The sequence below is a fragment of the Polyodon spathula genome, chromosome 43, assembly GCF_017654505.1.
Source record: "Polyodon spathula isolate WHYD16114869_AA chromosome 43, ASM1765450v1, whole genome shotgun sequence".
NCBI classification, from domain to species: Eukaryota; Metazoa; Chordata; class Actinopteri; order Acipenseriformes; family Polyodontidae; genus Polyodon; species Polyodon spathula.
This window is the reverse complement of record NC_054576.1, coordinates 55361-72575: the sequence shown is the minus strand read 5'-3', so window position 1 is coordinate 72575 and position 17215 is coordinate 55361. Positions and strand designations below refer to the sequence as shown.

The following is a 17215-nucleotide window of genomic DNA, read 5'->3' as shown; positions in this document are numbered from 1 at the left end:
ATCAAAATCAAACAGCAGTCCAACGTGTTCTCCTGTCAGCTTAGAAGTAAAACACCCAAACCAGACTGGGAATCCAAACTCCACATATCCAGTGAGTATCACATCTTTGTGGATTGAGCCTGACTGACACTGACCATAGATTACAGTCATCATGATGGGGCATCAACATCTCAATCAAACACATGAACTAGTGGACCAGTCAATATCTGAATCAAACACATGAACTAGTGGACCAGTCAATATCTGAATCAAACACATGAACTAGTGGACCAGTCAATATCTGAATCAAACACATGAACTAGTGGACCAGTCAATATCTGAATCAAACACATGAACTAGTGGACCAGTCAATATCTGAATCAAACACATGAACTAGTGGACCAGTCAATATCTGAATCAAACACATGAACTAGTGGACCAGTCAATATCTGAATCAAACACATGAACTAGTGGACCAGTCAATGTCTGAATCAAACACATGAACTAGTGGACCAGTCAATATCTGAATCAACATGGTGTGTGGACCTGTCTCACATGAACTCTGTGGACCAGTCAATATCTGAATCAAACACATGGGAAGTTCTAGAGGGGTGTGGACCAGTCACTATCTGGGGTGTGGTCAGTGTTGGGAGGGGTGTGTGGACCAGTGGTCAGTGTTGGGAGGAATCAAACACATGAGGGGTGTGGACCAGTGTTGGGAGGGGTGTGTGGAATGCTCACTATGAGGGGTGTGGTCAGTGTTGGGGGTGGGGTGTGTGGAATGCTCACTATGAGGGGTGTGGTCAGTGTTGGGAGGGGTGTGTGGAATGCTCACTATGAGGGGTGTGAATCAAACACATGAACTTGTGGACCAGTCAATGTGGAATCAAACACTATGAGGGGTGTGGTCAGTCAATGGGAGGGGTGTGGTCAGTGTTGGGAGGGGTGTGTGGAATGCTCACTATGAGGGGTGTGGTCAGTGTTGGGAGGGGTGTGTGGAATGCTCACTATGAGGGGTGTGGTCAGTGTTGGAGGGGTGTGTGGAATGCTCACTATGAGGGGTGTGGTCAGTGTTGGGAGGGGTGTGTGGAATGCTCACTATGAGGGGTGTGGTCAGGGGTGTTGGGGAGGGGTGTGGTCAGTGTTGGGAGGGGTGTGTGGAATGCTCACTATGAGGGGTGTGGTCAGTGTTGGGAGGGGTGTGTGGAATGCTCACTATGAGGGGTGTGGTCAGTGTTGGGAGGGGTGTGTGGAATGCTCACTATGAGGGGTGTGGTCAGTGTTGGGAGGGGTGTGTGGAATGCTCACTATGAGGGGTGTGGTCAGTGTTGGGAGGGGTGTGTGGAATGCTCACTATGAGGGGTGTGGTCAGTGTTGGGAGGGGTGTGTGGAATGCTCACTATGAGGGGTGTGGTCAGTGTTGGGAGGGGTGTGTGGAATGCTCACTATGAGGGGTGTGGTCAGTGTTGGGAGGGGTGTGTGGAATGCTCACTATGAGGGGTGTGGTCAGTGTTGGGAGGGGTGTGTGGAATGCTCACTATGAGGGGTGTGGTCAGTGTTGGGAGGGGTGTGTGGAATGCTCACTATGAGGGGTGTGGTCAGTGTTGGGAGGGGTGTGTGGAATGCTCACTATGAGGGGTGTGGTCAGTGTTGGGAGGGGTGTGTGGAATGCTCACTATGAGGGGTGTGGTCAGTGTTGGGAGGGGTGTGTGGAATGCTCACTATGAGGGGTGTGGTCAGTGTTGGGAGGGGTGTGTGGAATGCTCACTATGAGGGGTGTGGTCAGTGTTGGGAGGGGTGTGTGGAATGCTCTCTATGAGGGGTGTGGTCTGTGTTGGGAGGGGTGTGGTCAGTGTTGGGAGGGGTGTGTTTTTTCCAGTGTGTTGAGCTGCTGTCTTGTTTTCCAGGGGATTTTTTCCCCGGAGTCTCTGGATGGATGGTGGCTTTCTGCTTGACTTTAGCTCTCAGTATTGGAGCCATTCCTCTGCTGGTGATCCAATGGAAAAGAATGGATGGTATGAACTTTATTATTCTCATGAGGCATTTCATATAGCTCTGTGCATTTTAAACATGTCAAACAGGTTTATAATAATATGGACTGTACTGTTTTTCTTCTAGCCATGGAGAGAAAGCTTGAGCCTATGGGTAAGTAAAGCACTTAATGAAGAGATGCTGGAAACCCAGTCCAGGTTTCTGCAGCAGTATCTTAAACTACCCATAAACAAAGACATCCCTGGACCTGAAATCCAACTCATTAGAAACCATTATAAGCAAGTTTTTCATCTTACTGTAACTACTGTTCTTGTGATTCATTTTAATCTGTTTTTCATACTGGAATTGAATCTGTGAAATAACCACACAAGCAGCCCTGTTCTTCAGCTGTAACCACACACTGTTCTGTGTGAGTTCATTTTAATCTGCCTGTCCTGAACACTGAGATTAACCAAGCAGCCCCTTCAGTGTGAGTTCACTGCCTGTCCTGAACACTGAGATTAACCAAGCAGCCCCTTCAGTGTGAGTTCACTGCCTGTCCTGAACACTGAGATTAACCAAGCAGCCCCTTCAGTGTGAGTTCACTGCCTGTCCTGAACACTGAGATTAACCAAGCAGCCCCTTCAGTGTGAGTTCACTGCCTGTCCTGAACACTGAGATTAACCAAGCAGCCCCTTCAGTGTGAGTTCACTGCCTGCCCTGAACACTGAGATTAACCAAGCAGCCCCTTCAGTGTGAGTTCACTGCCTGTCCTGAACACTGAGATTAACCAAGCAGCCCCTTCAGTGTGAGTTCACTGCCTGTCCTGAACACTGAGATTAACCAAGCAGCCCCTTCAGTGTGAGTTCACTGCCTGTCCTGAACACTGAGATTAACCAAGCAGCCCCTTCAGTGTGAGTTCACTGCCTGTCCTGAACACTGAGATTAACCAAGCAGCCCCTTCAGTGTGAGTTCACTGCCTGTCCTGAACACTGAGATTAACCAAGCAGCCCCTTCAGTGTGAGTTCACTGCCTGCCCTGAACACTGAGATTAACCAAGCAGCCCCTTCAGTGTGAGTTCACTGCCTGTCCTGAACACTGAGATTAACCAAGCAGCCCCTTCAGTGTGAGTTCACTGCCTGCCCTGAACACTGAGATTAACCAAGCAGCCCCTTCAGTGTGAGTTCACTGCCTGCCCTGAACACTGAGATTAACCAAGCAGCCCCTTCAGTGTGAGTTCACTGCCTGCCCTGAACACTGAGATTAACCAAGCAGCCCCTTCAGTGTGAGTTCACTGCCTGTCCTGAACACTGAGATTAACCAAGCAGCCCCTTCAGTGTGAGTTCACTGCCTGTCCTGAACACTGAGATTAACCAAGCAGCCCCTTCAGTGTGAGTTCACTGCCTGCCCTGAACACTGAGATTAACCAAGCAGCCCCTTCAGTGTGAGTTCACTGCCTGTCCTGAACACTGAGATTAACCAAGCAGCCCCTTCAGTGTGAGTTCACTGCCTGTCCTGAACACTGAGATTAACCAAGCAGCCCCTTCAGTGTGAGTTCACTGCCTGTCCTGAACACTGAGATTAACCAAGCAGCCCCTTCAGTGTGAGTTCACTGCCTGTCCTGAACACTGAGATTAACCAAGCAGCCCCTTCAGTGTGAGTTCACTGCCTGCCCTGAACACTGAGATTAACCAAGCAGCCCCTTCAGTGTGACCCCACTGCCTGAACCTGAATTAACCTGCAGCCCCTTCAGTGTGAGTTCAAACTGGAGAGCGTGTGCTCTGCGTCCTGCCGTGTCCCTCGTGCTGTGATTGTGAACCAAGCAGCCCCTTCAGTGTGAGTTCACTGCCTGTCCTGAACAGGGTTGAGATTAACCAAGCAGCCCCTTCAGTGTGAGTTCACTGCCTATTACCTGAACACTTGAGATTAACCAAGCAGCCCCTTCAGTGTACAGTTCACTGAATGCCCTTATTTTATTGCACTGTTCTTGCATGAAAAAACCAAGCAGTTTTAAAAATGAACACACTTTATTAGAAGTGGGCCGACCCCTGGAGCAGCACAGATGTGAAAGCAAGGCACCAGAATCACTTCAGAACTGGGTCCACGGGGCGAGTCCAGTGCACTCCTCCATGTGTGCATGCAGAGCATTTCTCTACTGGACCTGCTCAAGGATATCTCATGTCAGTCACAGTGACACCAGCTGCTTAATACACAGTGTGATCTGTTATGCTATTCAATAGATGATTTTACATCTCAGTGTTCAGAATGTAATCCAGCTCTCTTCTTTCACAGAGTCTGTAAAGCGAGAGGTCCTTAAATCAGGTATGTAGAGTGTGTGTAAATCCACAGCCTGACTCACCCCAGCACAGCCCTGCTGGTTAGTGTGTGCTACACATCTTCTGAACTGTAGAGAGTACAGGAGGAGTGATTGTAAAATAATGCTCTCTTTATTTCTGTGTTCTAGAATGGAAGTGGATCCTCAGCTCAGCAGGTATGTGTCTCTTCAATGGATTCCTTTCACAGTGGAGGGGAAAAGAACAGCAAGGAGCCCCGTCTCACTCACTGTGTTACATCTATATTTACATTCTGCCCCATTTAAACCTCTGTGCACTTCCAGCTCAGCAAACACCAGCCTCGTGTGCCTCCCAAAGGTAACATTGAAAAGGAGAGGAGAAAGTGTGTGTAGTTATAATGCCTCAGATTGTGAACTCACTGTGAAGTGAAGATCACATGTAGACACTGCAGGGGTCCATATGTCCACTGCTGATCTGATTGTGATGAAACTTGGTACAGACATTCTTTATACACATTATTAAGAGTGTCACAATCTGGAGCCTGTCTGCACCTCTCCTCTCATGAGTGTATCCCTCCCCCTATCCTTCTCTCCTCTCCTCTCATGAGTGCACCCCTCCCCCTATCCTTCTCTCCTCTCCTCTCATGAGTGCACCCCTCCCCCTATCCTTCTCTCCTCTCCTCTCATGAGTGCACCCCTCCCTCTATCCTTCTCTCCTCTCCTCTCATGAGTGCAGTGAAAAACCCCCCCATCCTTCTCTCCTCTCCTGTACAGTTGTCATGAGTGCACCCCTCCCTCTATCCCTCTCCTCTCCTCTCCTCTCATGAGTGCAGCCCTCCCTCTATCCTTCTCTCTAGTAAAGTGATTCTCCTCTAAATGTTCCTACTCATGAAGCCTATGGGGGGTGTGCCAAGCAGACGCTGGGCCCACAGTGATTTATTAATCTCAGCTACTCATCTTTAAGAAAGCTAGATCCCTGGGGTTCTCCTCAGAGCACAATGAGAAACGTGTTCAGCCCATTCTGGGAAACAATGGTGTGTGGGGGGTCAGCCTTCATCTCCTCTCCAGAGCTCATGAGTGCAAACTGGTGATCTGATCCTGCCAACGCTTATCAGAGCACAGCCCCGGACGATCTCAGCTCTGATGTGTGAAAAGTGTGCCAGGTGGACGCTTTGCATCAGAGCACAGCCCCGGACGATCTCAGCGTTGATATTACTGGTGATGTGTGTCTGTCTCCTCATCATGAGTGAGTCCCTTCTCCCTGATGTGTGGGGGGTGTGCCAGGTGGACCCTAGCACAGCCCCGGAAATCCTAAATCTCCTCTCCTCTCATGAGTGCACCCCTCCCCCTCAGCGTTTCTCTCCTCTCCTCTCATGAGGGCACCCCTCCCTCCTATCCTTCCCTGCATCTGACCTCTCATCTCCCACCCTCCCGTTGATATCCCTCTCTACCTCCTCAGGTGGACTCTCATGAGAGCACCCCGGACTCCCTATCCTTCTCTCCCTCTCCTCTCATCAGAGCACAGCCCCGGACGATCTCAGCGTTGATATTACTGGTGATGTGTGCACCCCTCCCCCTATCCTTCGTTGATATTACGGGGGTGTGTGTGCCAGGTGAACGCTGGGCATCAGAGCACAGCCCCGGACGATCTCAGCCTTCTATTACTGGTGATCTCTCCTGTCATGAGTGCATCCCCTCCCGATCTATCCTTCTCTCCTCTCCTGTGTGGGAGTGTGCCATCCTGGACGCTGGGCTCTCAGAGCACAGCCCCGGACGATCTCAGCGTTGATATCCCCCTACTCTCTCCTGTGTGGGAGTGTGCCAGGTGGACGCTGGGCATCAGAGCACAGCCCCGGACGATCTCAGCGTTGATATTACTCTGCCTGGACGCTGGGCATCAGAGCACAGCCCCGGACGATCTCAGCGTTGATATTGGTGCCAGGTTGCATATCCCAGTGTATACTAGAGGTGGGGGGTGTGCCAGGTGGACGCTGGGCATCAGAGCACAGCCCCGGACGATCTCAGCGTTGATATTACTGGTGATGTGTGGTGTGCCAGGTTGTGTGGGCATCAGATCACAGCCCCTGAGAAACAGTGTTGATAGTAAACTTGATTCATGTGTGGGGGGGTGCCAGGTGGACGCTGCTAAATGGGCTTTTCAATCAGAGCACAGCCGGACGATCTCATTGATATTATTACTGGTGATGTCCATGTGTGGGGGGTGTGCCAGGTGGACGCTGGGTGCACAGCCCCGAGATCTCAGTAATTACTGGTGAGATGAATTAATAATAAGAGACTCATCTTTATTAAAGCTCAGAATGAAATCTCAGCGTTAAGTATTTGATGCTGAACACACCGGACGATCTATTGATATTACTGGTGATGTGTGGGGGGTGTGCCAGGTGGACGCTGGGCATCAGAGCACAGCCCCGGACGATCTCAGCGTTGATATTACTGATGTTTGTGTGGGGACTTCTGATGCCAAACGCCATCAGAGCACAGCCCCGGACGTAAATTAAATCACTTGTCGAATTGATTAAACTCTTGTGTGGGGGGTGTGCCAGGTGAACGCTGGAAATCAGAGCACAGCCCCGGACGATCTCAGCGTTGATATTGTGTGATGTGTGGGGGGTGTGCCAGGTGGACGCTGGGCATCAGAGCACAGCCCCGGACGATCTCAGCGTTGATATTACTGGTGATGTGTGGGGGGTGTGCCAGGTGGACGCTGGGCATCAGAGCACAGCCCCGGACGATCTCAGCGTTGATATTACTGGTGATGTGTGGTGCCATGTGGACGCTCCAGAGCACAGCCCCCCCGGACTGCATCGCAGCGTTGTATATTAGTGGGAAAACGCTGCATCAGAGCACAGCCCCGGACGATCTCAGCGTTGATATTACTGGTGATGTGTGGGGGGTGTGCCAGGTGGACGCTGGGCATCAGAGCACAGCCCCGGACGATCTCAGGTGGACGCTGGGCACAGAGCACCCCGGACGATCTCAGCGTTGATATTACTGGTGATGTGTGGGGGGTGTGCCAGGTGGACGCTGGGCATCAGAGCACAGCCCCGGACGATCTCCGTTGATATTACTGGTGATGTGTGGGGGGTGTGCCAGGTGGACGCTGGGCATCAGAGCACAGCCCCGGACGATCTCAGCGTTGATATTACTGGTGATGTGTGGGGGGTGTGCCAGGTGGACGCTGGGCATCAGAGCACAGCCCCGGACGATCTCAGCGTTGATATTACTGGTGATGTGTGGGGGGTGTGCCAGGTGGACGCTGGGCATCAGAGCACAGCCCCGGACGATCTCAGCGTTGATATTACTGGTGATGTGTGGGGGGTGTGCCAGGTGGACGCTGGGCATCAGAGCACAGCCCCGGACGATCTCAGCGTTGATATTACTGGTGATGTGTGGGGGGTGTGCCAGGTGGACGCTGGGCATCAGAGCACAGCCCCGGACGATCTCAGCGTTGATATTACTGGTGATGTGTGGGGGGTGTGCCAGGTGTCAGAGCACAGCCCCGGACGATCTGTTAGGTATTGGGCATCAGAGCACAGCCCCGGACGACTCAGCGTTGATGTGTGGGGGGTGTGCCAGGTGTGGACGCTGGGCATCAGAGCACAGCCCCGGACGATCTCAGCGTTGATATTACTGGTGATGTGTGGGGGGGTGTCTGCTCTGTGGAAATGACAACTCTGGAGTCTGAACTCCTGCGTTTCTCTCTGCCCCCTTCCTCTCTGCTTTGGCCCCGTCTCCGCGCTGGCCCAGGGCATTGGTGCCGGTGTGCATGGCGATGTGTCGGGGGCTCCCCAGGCTGGTTGGGTTCAGTAGCTGCAGGGCTCTCTAATAGCCTTTTCACACTTGCACACCAGAGCCGAGCCGAGCCCTCACGGCACGGCTAGTTTCACACGGGTCATTTTGTCGAGCCGAGCCGGAAGCGTGAAACTCTGGCCTCGCAAGATATCTGGTACTGGCTCGGTGCTGAGCAAGGCTGGGGGCGGGGTTAACTCGTACTGTCCCAAACGATAGAGTCCACCAAAAGATTTCACAGGAATTGAGAAATTACAAATAAAGGAAATATTCTGATTTAATGGACGCAGTTGTTGGTCACAGACCTGCAGCGACCGGCGCTGATATGTTGAATTCGGCGACTTGTCTTCTGGAAAGTATTTCTCCTTTAAATTGTTTAACGCTGACAGGTATCATTTAAAACAGAGACAAATAAACCCTGACAGTGTGTTAACAGCAAGCCTGCTGCTGCGTGCCATCAATTAACATGAAATAAACATGCAATAGATATTAAATTAATGTTAAATTAATATTTAAATATGCAATAGCTGGTTTCTTGCTAAATGTTAACCGAATGTTGATTGAAAGTGTAATTGCATATCACTCCCATTTATATTGTGTTTTGTTACCCTTGAAAATATGTAATAATTTCCCATTGTTTACACGTCCTTATTGAAAATACAGTTAATCTGACTTAAATATCAATGGAAAGTAACAAGGAATAATTGAACATAAATTTAATATGCAATTAACATTAATATCAACTGCATATCTATTAAATATTAATTTAACATTAATTTAATATCAATTGCATATCTATTAAATATTAATTTAACATTAATTTTAATTGCATATCTATTAAATATTAATTTAACATTAATTTAATATAATTTGCATATCTATTAAATATTAATTTATGCACACAATATAAAGCTCTCTCTTTTTTTCTAATGAATAAAGTGATCAGTAATTGCTCATATTATTTTGTGGTTACTTTATAAACCATCCTTAACAAAAATAAATAAGTAAGCTACATATATTGGAAATGTGCAAAGTATCTGAAAATCCCATTCAATATGGTTTAAAAAAATACCAGATATTAACATTGCATGATAGAAACAAGCTGTGAAGAGAAATATCTTTAAATATGCTGCCTTTAGATTCTGATTTAAATCTATTTTTCTGACGTGTTTACTGACATTTTTTAAATACTATCTGTAACTTTTTAAAGTTATTAGTTAATCTAACTTGAATAATATTAATGAAATTATTCAGTTTGTATTTGCAGTCAGCAACATGTGAAAATCAAATACACATTTCTCAATTCCTGTGAAATCTTTTGGTAGACTTTATCGTTTCAGACAGGACGACCTTGGGATCCATTCTCAAAACAAAGCCTTACCCGTAGTCACTCAGGTAACAAATTGCCTTCTTTTTTTTGCAAAAGGTGATTCTGCTCTTTCTAAAACCTCTCAACCATCGAGATCTAGAAATTGAACTGAAGCAGCCACTGCGATTGCCAGCCTTTCTGCACAGTACATCAAATTCCCATCCCATGCGGAACCATCAAGCAGAAATCTCTAGCTGATAGCGGGATGCCGGCTGTGATTGGTCTGGTTGATGGCTCACTTTTTCCAATCAAAGCACCGCCTGGTGGAGACGAAGCAGCCCATGTGTGCCATTAAGGTTACCATGCAATAAATGTCCAAACCATTGGTGACAATAACCTTTTAATACGAAATAGCGAAATGGCCAGGGTCAGCACACGACTCCTTCATCTTTAACACAAGGCAAGCAGCATAACACTACAGAATCATAAGCATGTAGAAGTATGGGAGTTCAAGGATTTATTAAGAGAGCCATGCATTAGAACAAATAAACATTGAAATTATGTTAAGGCTTTGTATAATAATAATAGGCCTTAGGCATTAAAAAAAAGCGAATCTCCGTACCCCACACATACAAGGAGTTGTCTATTGATGGATCCTGTCCGGTTTGCATTTAGATTTAAAAAAAATGTTTAGGACAGCTTATACAAAATCGGAAACATTTCAATACATTTTCCTGTTTAAATACCACCCATTTTAAAGCTTATAAATATACAATAGATGTCATCATTTTCGATACACAGTGATGTAAACACCTATTTTGAGGAAGGCAGAGGACCAGGGGGCTGGATTTTGGGAGAATCCGGGTATCCCTTTGTCACAGAGATGGCCGAAGTGGGCGGCGTCAGAACCAGGAAAAGGAATGAAATACACAGACAGGACGGATGAAATGAAATGATGATGGCGCTTGCTTGCGCCGGTTTATTGCAAAATAAAAGGGTTGAACAAACAAACAGAAACACGGCACTGTACGCCAAAATAAATATACAAACAAAAACGGACTAACACTTAAAAAACGGTGAGCAGATCGACAGACTAACAAACACGGGGAGTTAAATAAACAAGTATCGTGCTGGTCCCACCAGCACGCAATAGCAATTGAAATTATAACTCTCCTACTCTCTCTCCCGTTCTCCACTCACCGAGCACCCAACCCCGAGTGAGTGAAAACATGCTGCTTTTATGCAGCTGTACCGAGACTCGATTGCTAATCAATCATTCAATTGGAGTCTCGGTACAACTGCACGTGAATTAATAAAGTGCAATTCCCCGTGCTCACATATTATTACATTTTACCTGCACGTGAAGTGCTGTGCAATCCTCGTGCCTAAATACAAATATACATGGGAAAACACTTGTGTTACACAGACCCAATTTATATAAGATGTGTACCAATGACTATACACCAACATTAACACACAACACGCAACACACAACACTGAAATACTCACAGGGGCGGGCACTTTGTCACACCCCTAAAACCCTTTCTCATGACACCAGTGGAGAATGAGCAAACACCAGCAGAAACATGATCGCTACTGTAAAACAATACCCAGCGCGGAACAGAGGATTGCTGTGAAAATAAAGACATGTCAAGGCTTATTTTATTGTGCACTTATTGTATCACCAGGTACAACAGAGCACACAAAAAATGTAGAGCTAAACAGGAAGGACTTTCTGGAGTCTGGAAGAGCAGGTACAGAACATGAAGAATGTCACAATGAGCCTCAGCTTTTACTGTAAAGAGGAACGTGTTTGTAGAATTGATGTAGGAACCCTGTTCAATTTGAACAGTTTGTTTATAGAGTGTAGTAGTATTAGCATCGTAATGCAGTTATAAATTTGCAGACGCAGCTCCGCCGGCTCTGTTTGTTTCTTTTTTCACTGCTGCCTCTTCTTTTTTGCGTCGCACATTGTCGAGCTGCATTTCTTTCTTATTGTGTCCGATGTCCGAGGGTTGCCACAGACACTGGATACGACCAAAGCAATCTCTGCCCAAGACTTTTCATTATTTTCCTGTGACAATATACTCGAAAATTTACCAAATATTACGTGACGTTTCTCCTCAACGCAGGCAACCAAAACATCGTTCTCTTCCACAGTAAAATTTAAAGCCCTACGTTTTAAAGATACTGTTACATCCATAATAATTAAAATAATTAAAATCTCTACAAATACAATTGTTTAGAAAAAATAACGATGTTGTGTCCTAACAATGGAAGATAAGATGGGAAACGAGATGTGAAAATTGTCATTGGATACAGACTTGTGACGCTGATGACGCTGCGAGCTTCTGCTGTATCTCTGTCCTAACACGGCGGGGGGGTGAGGGGGGGAAGATAACACAGATGGGAAATGCGCTGCGATGAGGCTCTGCTGTATGGAAGATGCGATGGGAAAATTGTCCTAACAATGGAAGATAAGATGGGAAAGCGAGCTCTGAAAATCCTGTCCTAACAATGGAAGATAAGATGGGAAAGCGAGCTCTGAAAATCCTGTCCTAACAATGGAAGATAAGATGGGAAAGCGAGCTCTGAAAATCCTGTCCTAACAATGGAAGATAAGATGGGAAAGCGAGCTCTGAAAATCCTGTCCTAACAATGGAAGATAAGATGGGAAAGCGAGCTCTGAAAATCCTGTCCTAACAATGGAAGATAAGATGGGAAAGCGAGCTCTGAAAATCCTGTCCTAACAATGGAAGATAAGATGGGAAAGCGAGCTCTGAAAATCCTGTCCTAACAATGGAAGATAAGATGGGAAAGCGAGCTCTGAAAATCCTGTCCTAACAATGGAAGATAAGATGGGAAAGCGAGCTCTGAAAATCCTGTCCTAACAATGGAAGATAAGATGGGAAAGCGAGCTCTGAAAATCCTGTCCTAACAATGGAAGATAAGATGGGAAAGCGAGCTCTGAAAATCCTGTCCTAACAATGGAAGATAAGATGGGAAAGCGAGCTCTGAAAATCCTGTCCTAACAATGGAAGATAAGATGGGAAAGCGAGCTCTGAAAATCCTGTCCTAACAATGGAAGATAAGATGGGAAAGCGAGCTCTGAAAATCCTGTCCTAACAATGGAAGATAAGATGGGAAAGCGAGCTCTGAAAATCCTGTCCTAACAATGGAAGATAAGATGGGAAAAGCGAGCTCTGAAAATCCTGTCCTAACAATGGAAGATAAGATGGGAAAGCGAGCTCTGAAAATCCTGTCCTAACAATGGAAGATAAGATGGGAAAGCGAGCTCTGAAAATCCTGTCCTAACAATGGAAGATAAGATGGGAAAGCGAGCTCTGAAAATCCTGTCCTAACAATGGAAGATAAGATGGGAAAGCGAGCTCTGAAAATCCTGTCCTAACAATGGAAGATAAGATGGGAAAGCGAGCTCTGAAAAAACAATGGAAGATAAGATGGGAAAGCGAGCTCTGAAAATCCTGTCCTAACAATGGAAGATAAGATGGGAAAGCGAGCTCTGAAAATCCTGTCCTAACAATGGAAGATAAGATGGGAAAGCGAGCTCTGAAAATCCTGTCCTAACAATGGAAGATAAGATGGGAAAGCGAGCTCTGAAAATCCTGTCCTAACAATGGAAGATAAGATGGGAAAGCGAGCTCTGAAAATCCTGTCCTAACAATGGAAGATAAGATGGGAAAGCGAGCTCTGAAAATCCTGTCCTAACAATGGAAGATAAGATGGGAAAGCGAGCTCTGAAAATCCTGTCCTAACAATGGAAGATAAGATGGGAAAGCGAGCTCTGAAAATCCTGTCCTAACAATGGAAGATAAGATGGGAAAGCGAGCTCTGAAAATCCTGTCCTAACAATGGAAGATAAGATGGGAAAGCGAGCTCTGAAAATCCTGTCCTAACAATGGAAGATAAGATGGGAAAATCCTGTCCTAACAATGGAAGATAAAGATGGGGCTTTTGTGCGAGCTCTGAAAATCCTGTCCTAACAATGGAAGATAAGATGGGAAAGCGAGCTCTGAAAATCCTGTCCTAACAATGGAAGATAAGATGGGAAAGCGAGCTCTGAATTCTTTGTGTAATGTGGCCCCTGATCTTGATCAGTCTCCGGCAGGGAAGAGCCTCATCAGGGTTTCCTCTCTTTCACTTTGTGTTGTTTTTCTCTTCAGGATCGTCTCTCTCACTGCGGTTTCCATGACAACCCAAAACTGCTGCGACTCGAAACACAAAAAACTGCTTCAATTCAAACTGACATTTCAAACTGCGGCTTGAGTTTAGCCTGTCGATTGAAGGGACTTCACTGTACGAGGGGATCTTGGGTTTAGTTCATATATCTACTAAATATTATTATTTCAAGATTAATGTGAATTGACGTAAGAGGCTTGCCTTCTGCCTTTGTCACCTTTCTTTCTCTCTCTCCCCCTCTCTCTACTTTCTCTCTTTCTCTCTCCCCCTCTCTCTCTCTCTCTCTCTCTCCCTCTCTCTCTCTCTCTCTCTCCCTCTCTCTCTCTCTCTCTCTCTCTCTCCCTCTCTCTCTCTCTCTCCTCCCTCTCTCTCTCTCTTTCTCTCTCCCTCTCTCTCTCTCTCCCCCCTCTCTCTCTCTCCTCTCTCCCCCTCTCTCTCTCTCTCCTCTCCTCTCTCTCTCTCTCTCTCTCCTCTCTCTCTCTCTCTCTCTCTCTCTCTCCCCTTTCTCCCTCCCTCTCTCTCTCTCTCATTCAAAGTGCTTTATTAGCAAGACCAGTTTAGGTATTGCCAAAGCATTGATGACAATTGTCATTCATTTCCATGTAATCAATCAACAGTTTCCAACATATTTACAAGTGAATATTCAACATGAAGAACATCAATAACACGTTTGAAACAGCAATAATAATGATGTGATAATAATGCTAGTGCTGTGTTCCCCTCCCTCCCTGTGTGAGGAGCCTCAGTGTCTCTCCCTGTCCCTCAGGCTGGGGCAGGCGCTTGTGTGCTGGGCTGCCTCTTCTATACAGCTTGTTTCCTCTGCCAGGAGGAGGAGGGCCAGTTTTTCTGGGTCTGGCAAGTCTGGGAATTCTGTGCAGAGATGTTGTATTTTTGGGAAGAAGGCTTCCCTTATATTCTTATATTTAGTGCACTGCAGTAAAAGTGTGTCTCTGTCTCGTCCTGGGTGAGCTGTATGGAGCGCCATTTGTGCCCAAACTGTGCAGCCAGTGTGTTTGTCAGTTGATGAATGGGTCAGTGTGTCCTGTTCCTGCGTAGAGCCTCCGCTGTGCTGCTCCGCGGCGCCGGCACAGTAAACACAGGCACTGCTGAGCACACGGCAGGGAGGAGAGGATTGAGAGACAGCTGGCGGGAGCGAGGAATGGGAAATTTAAAAGCTGGATCATGGCAGATATATTTTATTGCTGTTTTTGTGTGTGTTCATTATTTGTGAAATCATTTTATAACAAATATACGGATGAACCTAGCTTTTTTTTAGCTATTCAAACTCTCCCTCCATAGTAGCTGCCTCCCTCCCTCATTCCTCTCCCTCCTTTATATCCTCCTCTCCTTCATACCCTCCCTCCTTTATATCCTCCCTCCTTCATACTCTCCCTCCTTTATATCCTCCCCTTCATACCCTCCCTCCTTTATACTCTCCCTCCTTCAAACTCTCCCTCCTTTATATCCTCCCTCCTTCATACTCTCCCTCCTTTATATCCTCCCTCCTTTATATCCTTCATACTCTCCCTCCTTTATATCCTCCCTCCTTCATACTCTCCCTCCTTTATATCCTCCCTCCTTCATACTCTCCCTCCTTCATACTCTCCCTCCTTTATATCCTCCCTCCTTCATACTCTCCCTCCTTTATATCCTCCCTCCTTCATACCCTCCCTCCTTTATATCCTCCCTCATTCATACTCTCCCTCCTTTATATCCTCCCTCATTCATACTCTCCCTCCTTTATATCCTCCCTCCTTTATATCCTCCCTCCTTTATATCCTCCCTCCTTCATACTCTCCCTCCTTTATATCCTCCCTCCTTCAAACTCTCCCTCCTTTATATCCTCCCTCCTTCAAACTCTCCCTCCTTTATATCCTCCCTCCTTCAAACTCTCCCTCCTTTATATCCTCCCTCCTTCATACTCTCCCTCCTTTATATCCTCCCTCCTTCATACTCTCCCTCCTTTATATCCTCCCTCCTTCATACTCTCCCTCCTTTATATCCTCCCTCCCTCCTTTATTCATATTCTACTCTCCCTCCTTTATATCCTCCCTCCTTCATACTCTCCCTCCTTTATATCCTCCCTCCTTCAAACTCTCTCCTCCTCCCTCCTTCATACTCTCCCTCCTTTATATCCTCCCTCCTCTCCCTCCTTTATATCCTCCCTCCTTACTCTCCCTCCTTTATATCCTCCCTCCTCCCTTTCATATCCTCCCTCCTTTATATCCTCCCTCCTTCTCCTTTATATCCTCCCTCCTTCATACTCTCCCTCCTTTATATCCTCCCTCCTTCATACTCTCCCTCCTTTATATCCTCCCTCCTTCATACTCTCCCTCCTTTATATCCTCCCTCATTCATACTCTCCCTCCTTTATATCCTCCCTCCTTCAAACTCTCCCTCCTTTATATCTCTCATTCATACTCTCCCTCCTTTATATCCTCCCTCTTCAAACTCTCCCTCCTTTATCCTCCCTCCTTCATACTCTCCCTCCTTTATATCCTCCCTCCTTCAAACTCTCCCTCCTTTATATCCTCCCTCCTTCAAACTCTCCCTCCTTTATATCCTCCCTCCTTCATATCCTCCTTTATATCTTCCTCCTTCATATCCTCCCTCCTTTATATCCTCCCTCCTTTATATCCTCCCTCCTTTATATCCTCCCTCCTTCATACTCTCCCTCCTTTATATCCTCCCTCCTTCAAACTCTCCCTCCTTTATATCCTCCCTCCTTCATACTCTCCCTCCTTTATATCCTCCCTCATTCATACTCTCCCTCCTTTATATCCTCCCTCCCTCCTTCAAACTCTCCCTCCTTTATACTCCCTCCCTCCTTTATATCCTCCCTCCTCCCCCTTCATACTCTCCCTCCTTTATATCCTCCCTCCTTCATACTCTCCCTCCTTTATATCCTCCCTCCTTCATACTCTCCCTCCTTTATATCCTCCCTCCTTCATACTCTCCCTCCTTTATATCCTCCCTCCTTCATACTCTCCCTCCTTTATATCCTCCCTCATTCATACTCTCCCTCCTTTATATCCTCCATACCCTCCCTCCCTCCTTCTCCCTCCTTTATATCCTCCCTCCTTCATACTCTCCCTCCTTTATATCCTCCCTCCTTCATACTCTCCCTCCTTTATATCCTCCCTCATTCATACTCTCCCTCCTTTATATCCTCCCTCCTTCATACTCTCCCTCCTTTATATCCTCCCTCATTCATACTCTCCCTCCTTTATATCCTCCCTCCCTCCTTTATATCCTCCCTCCTTCAAACTCTCCCTCCTTTATATCCTCCCTCCTTCAAACTCTCCCTCCTTTATATCCTCCCTCATTCATACTCTCCCTCCTTTATATTCCTTTATATCCTCCCTCCTTTATATCCTCCCTCCTTCATACTCTCCCTCCTTTATATCCTCCCTCCTTCATACTCTCCCTCCCCTCCTTCATACTCTCCCTCCTTTATATCCTCCCTCCTTCCTCCCTCCCTCCTTCATACTCTCCCTCCTTTATATCCTCCCTCCTTCATACTCTCCCTCCTTTATATCCTCCCTCCTTCATACTCTCCCTCCTTTATATCCTCCCTCATTCATACTCTCCCTCCTTTATATCCTCCCCCTCCTTCATACTCTCCCTCCTTTATATCCTCCCTCATTCATACT

At 46.8% G+C, this 17215-nt stretch overlaps 1 protein-coding gene across 1 annotated transcript in view; it reads left to right on the top strand.

Annotated features, from left to right (window-relative positions):
- Positions 1–6: 6 nt before the first annotated feature.
- Positions 7–17215, top strand: part of LOC121305416 (butyrophilin subfamily 1 member A1-like) — a 23818-nt gene continuing 6609 nt past the window's right edge. The window contains exons 1-3 of the mRNA XM_041237072.1: positions 7–91; positions 1887–1994; positions 2098–2124. Coding sequence (XP_041093006.1) covers positions 1916–1994; positions 2098–2124 — 106 coding nt within the window. The 5' untranslated portion in view covers positions 7–91; positions 1887–1915. The remainder of the gene's footprint in view (positions 92–1886; positions 1995–2097; positions 2125–17215) is intronic.